Source organism: Uranotaenia lowii, chromosome 3 (assembly GCF_029784155.1).
Source record: "Uranotaenia lowii strain MFRU-FL chromosome 3, ASM2978415v1, whole genome shotgun sequence".
Lineage (NCBI taxonomy): Eukaryota > Metazoa > Arthropoda > Insecta > Diptera > Culicidae > Uranotaenia > Uranotaenia lowii.
In genome coordinates, this window is record NC_073693.1 from 34,996,367 (window position 1) to 35,009,325 (window position 12,959).

General features: G+C 40.7%; 1 protein-coding gene across 1 annotated transcript; it reads left to right on the forward strand.

Annotated features, from left to right (window-relative positions):
• Positions 1 to 10,351: 10,351 nt before the first annotated feature.
• On the forward strand, positions 10,352 to 11,427 carry LOC129754464 (uncharacterized). The gene is made up of 2 exons (XM_055750560.1): positions 10,352 to 11,069; positions 11,137 to 11,427. Exons 1-2 carry the CDS (start codon positions 10,398 to 10,400, stop codon positions 11,332 to 11,334), a joined length of 870 nt encoding a protein of 289 aa, XP_055606535.1. The 5' UTR covers positions 10,352 to 10,397; the 3' UTR covers positions 11,335 to 11,427.
• The last annotated feature ends 1,532 nt before the right edge of the window (positions 11,428 to 12,959 follow it).

Below are 12,959 nucleotides of genomic sequence, written 5' to 3' on the forward strand. Positions count from 1 at the left end.
CAAACCGACTGATGATCGTAGCCAACAGTTGATCAGCTTTTATATCGCCCCTATCTGGAGACAGAACAATGGTGGGTGTTGTACTATTGTAGATGCTCTCGGAGACGAATGTGTTTTGGAGGTTTTTCATTTCGTGTTATCAATTTCCTACTGGAACTAAATCGATTGAGTTTTCATCTGATTGAATGAAAATTTTGAATTGAAACCTAGAATGGTAAATTTTTCTGACCAGCTTTACTAAACTTAAATTTGCTGGATTTTTCTTTATTTATTCATACGTTTCTTGAACGATGAGTGATAAGAGATTACAGGAGTAAACGAAGACAAGAATAACACAACCAACGATTGATTTTGGTAAGCTCTTCATGACGTTGCAATTAGGTACACAATGAAAAAAGTGTTCCTAATTTTAGACACTTTATGTTTAGGCACGTTTTCGAATATTTGGTTTAGCGTTCTTTTTAAAAAAGTAATCATGTCAAAAACTTATCGCACAACAATTTTCATCAAAGATTGCTTTTAAGAAAAACGCTAAGATTTTCGATCAAATTGAATATACTCTTAAATGAAACAGGTTTTAAACTGAAATCGTGAAATATAAATAAATTGTAAGTTTTCTTTATGTTTGTTTTGATAAGTTGAAGATAACATCACAAACAGTCAAAAATGCTCGGTATCTTGAAAATAAGGAACACATGCCAAATTAGGAACACCTTCTTCTTTATTTTTTTTCGCTCAATAGCCTTACTGTTTGATTTTCAAATGTTGATAGGCCAAAATCAAACGATTTTCTGACAGGCTTACGTACTCCTAACAATAAACATTAAACATTGAACATTAAAAAATAATTTCCGATATTCTTCGCATTCATTGGAACAATAAAATTTTTACAAATATCAAGTACATATCAGTTTTATATACTTTCATCTAATACATAACAACAACAATAACAAAAATAATAAAACTGACGTAAGGTATTCAGAAATGAAAAAAAAAACTTCAAAGAACTTTAACCCAAATATTTTCAAACAAAAGACTAAAGATTGAAGAAAAAACCAAAAAATATTAACTTTGACAGTAACAAAAAATCAAAACATGAATAAATAGTGAAAAAACAACCAAAATTTACTTCAACGTATAACCAAACTATAGAAAATAATGGTAATAACCATAATTTATTTGTTGTGACATTGAAAAGTTTGGAAAATCAGTTGGATATTAAAAATATTGGCACAAATCAATGTTAAAAAAGATAAAAACATTATAAATAACTTTGAAAATTTTAAAACAAACATGGAATTTAAACGTTATAATACATACAAAAGCTTTCTATTGGAAATCAAGTTTTGTAAAGACTGCAAATAATTGGGATATTTAGAAAAATATGCAAGTTACCTACCTCGGCCTTGAAGACCTTCCTCGGCCTTGAAGACCTTCCTCGGCCTTGAAGACCTTCCTCGGCTTTGAAGACCTTCCTCGGCCTTGAAGACCTTCCTCGGCCTTGAAGACCTTCCTCGGCCTTGAAGACCTTCCTCGGCCTTGAAGACCTTCCTCGGCCTTGAAGACCTTCCTCGGCCTTGAAGACCTTCCTCGGCCTTGAAGACCTTCCTCGGCCTTGAAGACCTTCCTCGGCCTTGAAGACCTTCCTCGGCCTTGAAGACCTTCCTCGGCCTTGAAGACCTTCCTCGGCCTTGAAGACCTTCCTCGGCCTTGAAGACCTTCCTCGGCCTTGAAGACCTTCCTCGGCCTTGAAGACCTTCCTCGGCCTTGAAGACCTTCCTCGGCCTTGAAGACCTTCCTCGGCCTTGAAGACCTTCCTCGGCCTTGAAGACCTTCCTCGGCCTTGAAGACCTTCCTCGGCCTTGAAGACCTTCCTCGGCCTTGAAGACCTTCCTCGGCCTTGAAGACCTTCCTCGGCCTTGAAGACCTTCCTCGGCCTTGAAGACCTTCCTCGGCCTTGAAGACCTTCCTCGGCCTTGAAGACCTTCCTCGGCCTTGAAGACCTTCCTCGGCCTTGAAGACCTTCCTCGGCCTTGAAGACCTTCCTCGGCCTTGAAGACCTTCCTCGGCCTTGAAGACCTTCCTCGGCCTTGAAGACCTTCCTCGGCCTTGAAGACCTTCCTCGGCCTTGAAGACCTTCCTCGGCCTTGAAGACCTTCCTCGGCCTTGAAGACCTTCCTCGGCCTTGAAGACCTTCCTCGGCCTTGAAGACCTTCCTCGGCCTTGAAGACCTTCCTCGGCCTTGAAGACCTTCCTCGGCCTTGAAGACCTTCCTCGGCCTTGAAGACCTTCCTCGGCCTTGAAGACCTTCCTCGGCCTTGAAGACCTTCCTCGGCCTTGAAGACCTTCCTCGGCCTTGAAGACCTTCCTCGGCCTTGAAGACCTTCCTCGGCCTTCAATAACTTCCTCGGCCTTGAAGACTTTATTGGTAATTTAAAACCATTGCATTTTTCCAGGTCAATGTGTATCCAACTTTCGTCCATTGACGTTAAGATTAAATCAATAAAAAAGGTCTGAAAATTTTCCTTCCTGAAAACAATTCATTTTAATCATGATCCAAATTTGGCAAGGTTAACATCCAGCCCCCTCAAAAAGAACTATTATTTTCTGTTCTTCGAAAACACATTTCACTAAGTCAATGTAAATTTTATTTTTCATTCATGTTATCGAACTGTTTCCGTTGTTTTGAACGAATGATTCCTTGGAACTGACGATTTTTGTTTGCACAGATGCAACCCATATTCGAAAAACGTCAGTGCCAGATCGAGTTCGGGTCAAAGCGTTCGTTTGTAGCCATTTCAGGGTATTTCCGATAAATATACACACTTAGCAGCCTGAAGGTCGTGTTATTGAATTGAGAATACGGTACACGCGAAATTTTCCCAAAACTTCTTACGCAATGAGGAATAATCGATTTCATTGAGCAGTTGGTGGGGTGTGGGCGTTGGGCATAAAAAACAACTCCTCGGTGTTGAATGTGGTGAAAAGTAAGCTGACGTGTGTGTGGAAATGTGTATGGTTTTCGGCGAAAACTTTTTCACATTCGATGGATTCAACAGTTTTTAAAATTTGATGATACAAATGTTGAGCAGGAGATTTTGTTAGATGCAGAAAAAAAAATCGTTAGTTAATGATATTTTGCGTAAAATAGAAATGAATTCTTTTCTTAAGATGAGTAAATAAGATTGAAGGCATAACAATTTTCAAGTTTATGTGATGATTGAGTTTGACTCTTGCTAAATTAGAGTCTTTAGCTCAAGCACGTTGAATCCACAGATATAAACATATCTGGCTGAAAAATATCTTACCTGACCCAGCAAACATTTTTGAAGGTATAACGCAGGAACAACAGAATTATTCAAACAAATATACCAGAGGAAAAGATTGTATTAAACTTACCAAAATAGCATATAGCTACAAAAGTGGAGGCGATATATCTACAATGACAAGATTCCAACGATTCGATTTTCCCACAAAAAGCAATATAAAAGAAAAAAAAATATTCCCGACCGAGACTTGAACTCCAGTCCTCCGAGTTCGCTGCCCGATACCCTACCACGATGCCAACTCATCAGTTGGTATGATACACGCTATAGCTCTATAGGTGAGATTTTCTTTTTACGAACCGGTCAAAGGAAGAGACAGGAGAGAGTGTCAATTGAAGAACCGCCCATTTATCGTAAATCAGTTCACTCAAATCGTTAATGTCGAATTAGCATATTCTCAACTTTTTGGAGACATATTTACGAATTGACTAAACTGCTATCCGATTCAACTATTTTTGAGCAAAGCATGTCGTAAATGAATGATGGAAATTCACTCAATACCAACTTGTTTACGACGGTTATCGAAAATGTGTTACTAATCGATTTGGATTATCATTTCTATTACGATTTCATGTTAGCTGGGTGAAGACCTTCAGCCAAAATACTCTTCTTCGGCTGAAGGCTTCAACATTTTTTGTTGGCATGTAGATTTAACTCCGGTCTAAGCAACTTCCTTCAGTTTTCAGACCTTCCCCTTTATAGGTCGACCCACAGAATGTCAGCTTCAATTGGATTAACCTTCTTCTTCCTTGGCCTAGAGACCTTCCATTTATCCGTTCCGGTATGCAGAAATCCTTCGATCGTAATATAAAACTACCTTCGACCCTAAAATTTAGTGTTAAGTTTTTCTTATGGTCATAAGACCTTCTTTCTAGTAAAAACTTTTCACGGGTCATGATATTTTGTAACCAACGGTTCCCCAGACTGCTCAGCTGAGCAAGAACCCCCCCCTCTAAGCTTCAGGGTCGGCACACTCGAAGATTCGGAACAAGGAAACACCTTAAATGCGCGTTAAAGAATTCCCACCTTTATTTCCCTATCTTGGGCTTACAATTATGGCCACTAGCACTTCCCCTAGTAATATTGGGTTGTCCTACCTTGTGGTGGCGTCTTACAGGCGGCAAGCGGGAGCAGCCGAGGCCTATGGCCTCGAAATAGCTTTTCCAAGACGACGGGTGCCGGAAGGACTCTTGAATATCGGTCACTGGTAAGGTCAACGGTCTCTGCTGGCACTGCTTACACAGCTTGTCCACCTATGGACGCCTAGGCCGACGATCGTTGAGGGCTGCCTAGTTGCACTACTCCAATTCCGAACACCACGAAGGGGGAATGCTGGTGCAGATGGTCGGCTCCCGCGTTTAAGGTACGGGCGGTCAAAGAGCCAGGCCAGGCAAAGCACGGATCCCAAGACGTTCAGCAAATTTGACGGATGCTGGTAATGCGGTCAAACCGGTTAAAGCCCTAGAACGGTCAGCATGGGTAGACGGATGCTGATAAGGTGGCGGGCAGGAATCAACCTAACACGGCCAGCACTGGTTGGTGGACGCTGGCAAGGCGGCGGGATGGTTTTCTAAGCCAACAATTCGGGGTCCTGTAGGAACATGATGGGAGAAAGGATTGCACCAGCGTTAAATTCTTGCCTTTTTCGGGGAGGAGTCGGATTGCTACCTGGATGTTCGAACGCTCTTCACGACTGCTAAATGGCGTTTACAGGATTGTGTGGCTTCGTCGAGATCTTCCATCCAAATGAAGCGGATCTTGCATGCGGTCTTTGACCCCGATCTCAGGTCAAAGGCTTTGTGGTACATCCATGGATTCCTCCCATCTTGCCCTCTTGTCATTCTTGGTAATGGTGCTACCAAGACGTACAGCACCATCTATCCGCCAAATACGCTCTCGTTGACCTAATCGCACTGGTTGGTGGTGCGCTAGGAAATGTCAGGTGGTCCTCCTTCGTTGCTCACTAAGGCGCTTCCTTGCATAGTACGCGCTTTTATCAAAGATTCCTATTAAACAAGGCAGCACAGGTTATGCTGGTTACAATTTCTCAGTGGTGTCAAACATTCTTTAGATTTTAGGACCTCATTTTAGTCTCTCGACTTTCTTCAGACTTGATACATTTCTTAGGTATGAAACCTTCTTCTGGATTTGAGGCATCTGATCGACCTTGAAATTCAACTAAAAGGCGAACACGAAATTCAATAACAACACACATTCAACAGGACAAAACTTTTTTTTTACAATTGGGTAAAATAAACCAATTTTTGCACACTTTATTATTGATGTGTATTGTTTACATGCTGTCGAAATCGAAGTCGTGTTTTTCGATTCAACAAAAATGGAGGTGACCTATCGCGAGCCGAGAAAACAAATTCTTTCCAAACACCTGGAATTTGACCTGTCGGCAGTTGGGAAAAATGTTGAACATTCACCATTCAACCGTCTCCAGAGTGTTGAAGCGGTTCTAGGAGCGGTTGACGTTGGACCCCGGCAAAGGAGCTGGATGAAAACCGTCACCGCAAAACAAAAAAGCGGAGGAAAAAGGTGAAGCGGATGATTTAAGCAAAGCCCAACGTCTCAAGCCGTGATTTGGCTAAAAAGATTGGCATGTAGCAGAGCAATCAGATGCTAAAACTTGGGCATGGAAGCTCCACGAGAAGGTGCTGACAAAATATGGCTGATGTGTGTTTGTTCTTTTTTCTGGGATTTTAACTATATGTGATGGACGACGAAACGTATATAAAAGCCGATTTAAAGCGAATTTCGAGGTTTCAGTTTTTCACCGACAAGAGCAAGTTCAATGTGGACGACAAATTTAAGAAGGAGAAAGTGTCGAAGTTCGCTTCCAAATATCTCGTTCGGTACGCCATCTGCTCTTGCGGTCTGTGGAGTGAGCCTTTCGTGACAAAGGGCACAGTAAATAGCGAGACCTATGAATCTTAGTGCCTCGAGAAGCGCCTTTTGCCGTTCTTAAAGCTGCACGACAATGTTCCACCTTTTTTGGCCAGATTTGGCATCATGCCACTATTCTTTATTATTCTGTCCAAATGGCATGACATTTTCGGTGTCGCAATAATTTCGTGTTCGCCCTTTATTTTTTAACAATAACCATTTTTACCTTAAAGCCTTTTTCCATATTTCCGATTTATCTATCAAAATTCTTGGAAACCATTTTATAGAGTTAGTGATTTTTTACTCTTTAACTTCACTTTAGCTTCAGGATCATTTGCCGACCTCAGGACACGGTCTACAACCTTTCTTTTTTTTCGTTGAAAGATTTTCTATAGGCCTTTGAGATTTTGATTTTGTCTGAAGAGCTTTGTAAATTCGACGAGAGCTTTGAATGATGGCTTCCTGAGTATTGATTTTCATTCAGCCTGAAGACCTTTTTTAAGTTTTGCGACCATTTAAACACTCAGGACCTCCCATCAACCTTAACGATTCCTTCTTCAAGCATTAAGATTTTTCTTTACTCATAAAAACCAATCGGCTGACGCCTGTGCCTTTATACTTCGGAGTTCACTGAGCCTAGTTCTGCTTACGGCCCTGAGACCTTTCTACGGAATTAAGATCTTGAGCTTGAGGCCTCCCATCGATTTTATATTCTTTTAGTTCTAAGAAAAAGTAGTTCTTTCATAAAAAACTACGGACCAAATATGAGATATCTCCTGAATCAAAACAATCGAAAGATACCGTGGTTGAGATTTAAAGGAAATCTTTTGATTACTTTGATTCAGTAGAATTATTCAACGAAGTAGGCTCACAACACATTTTAGAATGAGATATCTCGTTTTTTCCTTCTTAGAGCACCTGTATCCGTGGTCTATTCTTGGGTATAATTTATACAAGAATTGAACCAACAAAATTAGATCCAATCCAGTGAAAAAACTGGCAACCCCACTCGTGTTTCATTAACTGTCAAACGGATTGGAACTGCGTCAAATTGGATCCAAATCTCATCAGTTTTGGATCAATCCTTATACCGGTTCTAAAAAGTGTTGTGTTGAAACTGATATAATGGAACACGGATGTGGTTGCTTGGGTCGGAATTTGGGTCTAAGCCGGCTGTTTTGACCACGAATACAGATGCTCTTATATTCTTTGCACCTCAGAATAAATTAAATCTTAGGGATGAATCATCCCAGAGGATGAAAATCCCGTATAAAAATAAAAAAAAAAAAAAAATAAATTAATTAAATGTTGATGCCTTGTGTAACCTTATTTGTAGAATTAATTTCTTAACAAACCCATATGGATCGCGGTTCTGAAGATGTTGAAATGGTTTGCACCTGTATGTAAAACTTTTTGTGTTGGATTGGTTGGGACCTGAAGACTCCAAGTACAGGGTGACAAAAAAGTCCGGTAACACTTTTTTGGGGTCGCCTTTAGCCTACACTTTGCATCTCTCTGGTGCCTTCTATATGTCAAATGAAAGGGCTAACTCTGCTGCCCAAAGTGGTAGAGTTTCGTTTCTGTGCAGTTTGTTTACATTGAGTTGTGAGCCATGGTAGAGTTAAGGGCAGCTATTATCGATGCTCGGTTTGGCGCGCAGATGACGAGATTATTTTTTCGGACGAGGAGCTGTTCGTTTTGGATCAGTCAATCACCAAAATGATCGAGTTTGGAGTGTTAGCCTCCAGCAAGCTCCTGCAGACAAGCTGAACGGTTCCCGGTTCAAAAATTAGACGTCAGTCCTGCTTCCTGACAGATGGCGCGGCATCCCACACCGCAAAGGTTGTTCAAGCGAGGTGTGAGAAAAACTTGACCGATTTCATTTCGAAGAATGAATGGCCTCCGTCGTCTCCGGATCTGAATCCACTGGATTATTTCGTGTGGGGTTACATGATGTCGATGCTGAACGACTAGAAAATAACAAATTTGGAAAATCAAGCGAGTTATCACGAAAATCTGGGACGAGATGCCGATGGAGCAGGTGCGCGCCGCTTGCGACGACTTTTCGAGACGTCTGAAGCTGGTTCGATCAGATAAAGGTGGTGGAATTCCGAGATATCATCTGTGAAGTATCTTTATGAGTTACTGAATAAAGCTATGACAGCCAGATTAAGATTTTCTTCTTATTATTTGAAATATTTAGATTTTCCTGTGTGACCGGACTTTTTTGTAACCCTGTAAAATTTCCGGCTTGGATGCTCGATCTAAAAACATTGTTATCACAACTAAGATTTAATATTTTGTCATAAAATTGATTTAAAATAGAAGCCTGAAGTTTTCCAACTCGCATTTTTTTTTGTCCTGAACCCTTTTTGATGAGGTTTACGGCCTTTTTCGGTTTTGAGACCTGCTATCAGCTTCGAATCTTTCTTAGCCCTTTGAGGCTTCCTTTAACGCAAAATGCTTTTTAGTAAATACCTGCTCTTAGAGTACCTGTATCCGTGGTCCAATCAGCCAGTTTGGACCCAAATTCCGACCAAAGCAACCGTATCCGTACCGTAGTCCATAATATCAGATTCAACTCAACTTTTTTTTAGAACCGGTATAAGGATTGCCCCAAAACTGATGAGATTTCGACCCAATTTGATGCAGTTCTAAACCGTTTGATAAATAATAGAACACGAGTGTGGTTGGTTGCCAGTTTATTTACTGGATTGGATCAAATTTAGCTAGTCCAAATTCTGTATAAATTGGACCCAAGAGTAGACCATGAATACAGGTAGGCTTAGCCTTTGCTCCGGTTTCGGATCTCGGGTGTAAAAACTTCAATCTGAAGAGTCCTTACATTTAATTCCCTGGACTTAACCTAAAATTTGTTTCCTAGGAGTCTTAAATATTAGAGATCTTTGTCGGGCTAATGACTGAGCTAATTTATATGATCTAAATATCTTTCTTTCAACAAATCTTTATATCTTTAGCCTGAAGACCTTTGGCCTAAAGACCTACGTTATGAAGATCTTTGCTCTGAATTTGTTTGACCTGAAGATTTGGCCTGGAGGTCTTTGGCCTAAATGCTTAAAAATATTTGTCCTGGGGTCCTTTGGTTTCATGATCTACGGTCTGAATATCTTTGGTCAGAAAACCTTTTTCAGAGTTAGTCATTTGGCTTGGATACGGTTGTCCTGTAAACCTTTTGCCTGATGATCTTTAGCCTCAAGATCTTTACTTATTCGGCCTGCATACCTCTGGCCTGAAGACCTTTGGTTTGAATATCTTTGTACATAGAATCATTGGCCTGAAGACCTTTTGCCTGAAGACGATTGACCTACAGACCTTTGGCCTCAGGATCTTTGTCCTTATAATCGATATCTCAACCTGTAGACCTCTGCCTCGAAGACATTTAAATTTTTTAATTGATGACCAGTGGTTTGAAAATCATTAGTCTGAATATCTTTATTCTGACCTTAAACCCATGGGCCTTAAGACCTTCGGCTCAAAAATCTTTGTTCTGGAATAATACCCTGGCACTGACTTTTGCCTGAGGTTCGTCTACGTCAAATTACCCGGTCTAAACAGCCCACCTAAATATTTTTTGGCCTGAAGACCATCAGCCAGATTTATTCGGCTCAGAAGACCTTCAGAGCTTGACAACGTTTGCAATTAATTCTGATTAATCGGAAAATTGGAAATCAAAGTACCTATTGAGGGAGTATTAAGTAAACCATTATTCAATCAAATAGTTGGGAAAAGTTCGATTACGATAGAAACAGAGTTTGAATTGCGATACAAGTTTTACCAAAATAAATGAAAAATTATCCACTTCTTGGTTGCAGTTGAAGTTTATTGTTGGACACACCAAATATCTTTGAAAAAAAGTATTATAATATGTTGTTGTGCTAATTTGTAAGAAGACTTATAACGAGACAAACCATTTAAAAATTTGCTATAATAAGAAAATGAAAAAAAAATTGTAAAATACTGTCTTACTCAAGAAATCGAAACAATACCTTCAAAGGTTCAAACGTTTTAAGACAAAATCATCATCGCCCGAGAACAATCGACCGATTGATAGCCATACGGAAGGTAGATCTGTATAAAACGAGAGCGCCGGAGCCCCAAGTGGCATCAGTTGTTATTCGGTGCGTGAATAAGTGACATTCGATCAGCGAAACCGAAGCAATGAAATTCTGGTTGGTATTGTCCTGTGCTGTGGCCCTGGCCGCAGCCCAAACGGCCACTTCGAACTACAACGTGACATGGATCGGAGGCAACTCCCTGGTCAATCTGGCCAACGGCCTAACGACCGTCGGAAACATGCTGGCCAGCTACAACAATACCCTGAACACAATCCGTGCCGGTGCCTGGCCAGGAGTGCTCAACATCTTGGGAACAGTGAACATAACCTACGCTGCCCTGAACAAGACTTATGGCCCGACCCAGCCAAGCCTCGTTAGCCTTGTGTCCTACTCAGCACCCTACCTGAATCAATCAATTTTCGATGGGGAACGATATATTACGTCATCGATCTATCAAGATATTGCCAGTCTGTCGATGAGCCTGCAGAGTGCAATCTCTAACTTGTTCATGAACTTCCAAATGCTGACAAACATCGGATACCAACAACAGGGAGAAAACTGCACCGGTCGCATTGCCGCTAATGTCTCGGTGATTGCGCTTAAGGTCGCCAAGTACGCCGTCTGCATTCAAAATAACATGATGATCGCTTCTACTCTGGTTGCGCCAGTTGTCAACGGCATGATCACTCAGGCCATCGATGATATGCGGTTGGTTTTGAACCTGTTCAATTTCTGTCGCTCCTCTCCCGCTGCCGCTACCGAGTGCACCGACGAGGTAAATCACACCCACGAGACTCTTATACTATGTTCTAAACATACCTATCTCCAAAATCTCTTTACAGTACTTCAACAACATCTGGACTGACCATTCTATGATCCAGAGCACCTTCTACCAGATCTCCAGCTTCCTGTCATCGATGATCCAGGATGCCCAAAGCCGAGATTCCTTCTGCGGTCAGCTGATCAACCAAGATATCCAAGACGATACAATGAATGCCCAGAATTCCTTCAGCCGATGCGCCTATCCTCAGTCTTCGTAAGCTTTGAACGCGCACCGATCATTGTCTAGGTTAATTTTAGCACGCAAATAAACCTCCTTTTTGCCAATACACGGAAAGTTGCTGGAAAAGTTCAAGTTGTTTCACTATCATTTTGAGCTGTGATTCCATTACAATAAACAAAGGCCTGCATTGACTTAAAGTTTTGAATACGTAACCTCGAACATTTCAACCTTGTACAGCTATGTTTTGCAGGGAAAATTTTGTTTCATCAATCAACAACGCGTCATTATAACGTATTGAATTTGAGAAATTCAATCGCTTGTTTCCTTTTACTTCAACCACTACTGAATGATTGAAGTACATTTCAAATACTAGTTGCTACTCGCTTCCTTTTTCCTTTGGGTCGACCTACTACTGAGTTCTCAAGCAACCAAAAGTCCATAAAGAGGTACCACGGAAGCTTAATTAGTTTCTGCAGGTGTTCTTAGAGACTGCTAATCAGCCAAAAAAAATTAAATAAACGAGAACGTACACGCTAACTTTTGACCACCCCTTAACGAATACTTTTGACCCGTTATTCAATAAGACTGGGAGAACTCCTTTTTAGGGATAAAGCGGCAGTACCCTTTAAGGGGTACTCAGCTTGATAACGCTTCAGCGGAGGAAAATTACCCCTTAATTAAAAGCATGTATCGGATAATTACCCCTTATTTGAATGGGAATTTCAGGTGCCACTTTTAAGAAATATGTTTGCTAGGAAATAAATAACAACCAACTATCACATTTCATTCAATTTATTGTAATGAGAATAATTTAAAACTTAAAATAATTTTGTATCGCTATCACTTTGTTTACCATCACAGTTAATCCTCCGCGATCCGGGTTTGAACCATGCATGTCTTATCATCGACGCACTCCGAAACTGTGTAGTTCTGAAATTAAAATATGAAAAATATAATTTCTGAAAGAAAAACATGTGAATTTTCAATGAAATACTTACAACCTTCCTCATCATTATCAGTTTAATGGACAAAAAATAACGCTTTGGATTTGACAACATCTAAAACTACCCCTTTTGAAGGGAATCAAGCTTTTTGAAATAAGGGGTAATATTGATCCGATAATATGACCCGTTATTTGACATATCGCGAGGGTTCTCAATAACGGGTCAATTTTACGCCTTTAAGGGGTAGCCAAAAGTAAGCGTGTATACGTATACTTTTCTTTTTTTTTTTATTCCTTTATTCTCAGGGATTTTAAACCAAGTTGGTTTATTCATCCCGAAGAGGAGCGTTTCATGTGTTTTTTGTAGACGATATTTGTATTTATCCTTGGTGTTATCTTTTCCGTTTCTTTATTCTGGGTTTTTTATTTGCTTGGAATTATAGTTGGTGTAGTAGATTCGATTTCTTGAGGAAGCTGATTAACTTTTTCTCCTCGTCGGGACAGGGGGCGAGGATTTAGCGGAGTGATGTTGAGAGGGAACATGAGGATCTGAGGGTGTGGTACATGGGACAAGAGGTGAGGATATGCTTGATAGTGATCTGCACATTGCATGATGGGCATGTGGGTGGTTCATCTTTAGTTATTAAGTGAAGATGTGTGAGTCGGGTATGCCCGATCCTGATTCTTGTTAGAGCTCTCCTTTCTGTTGGGCATGGTCG

Bases quoted from the DNA above. Each gene is read 5' to 3' on its own strand.
- LOC129754464 (XM_055750560.1), top strand. From the start codon at position 10,398: ATGAAATTCTGGTTGGTATTGTCCTGTGCTGTGGCCCTGGCCGCAGCC. The intron at 11,070-11,136 runs GTAAATCACACC...ATCTCTTTACAG, and splicing joins CTACCGAGTGCACCGACGAG to TACTTCAACAACATCTGGAC.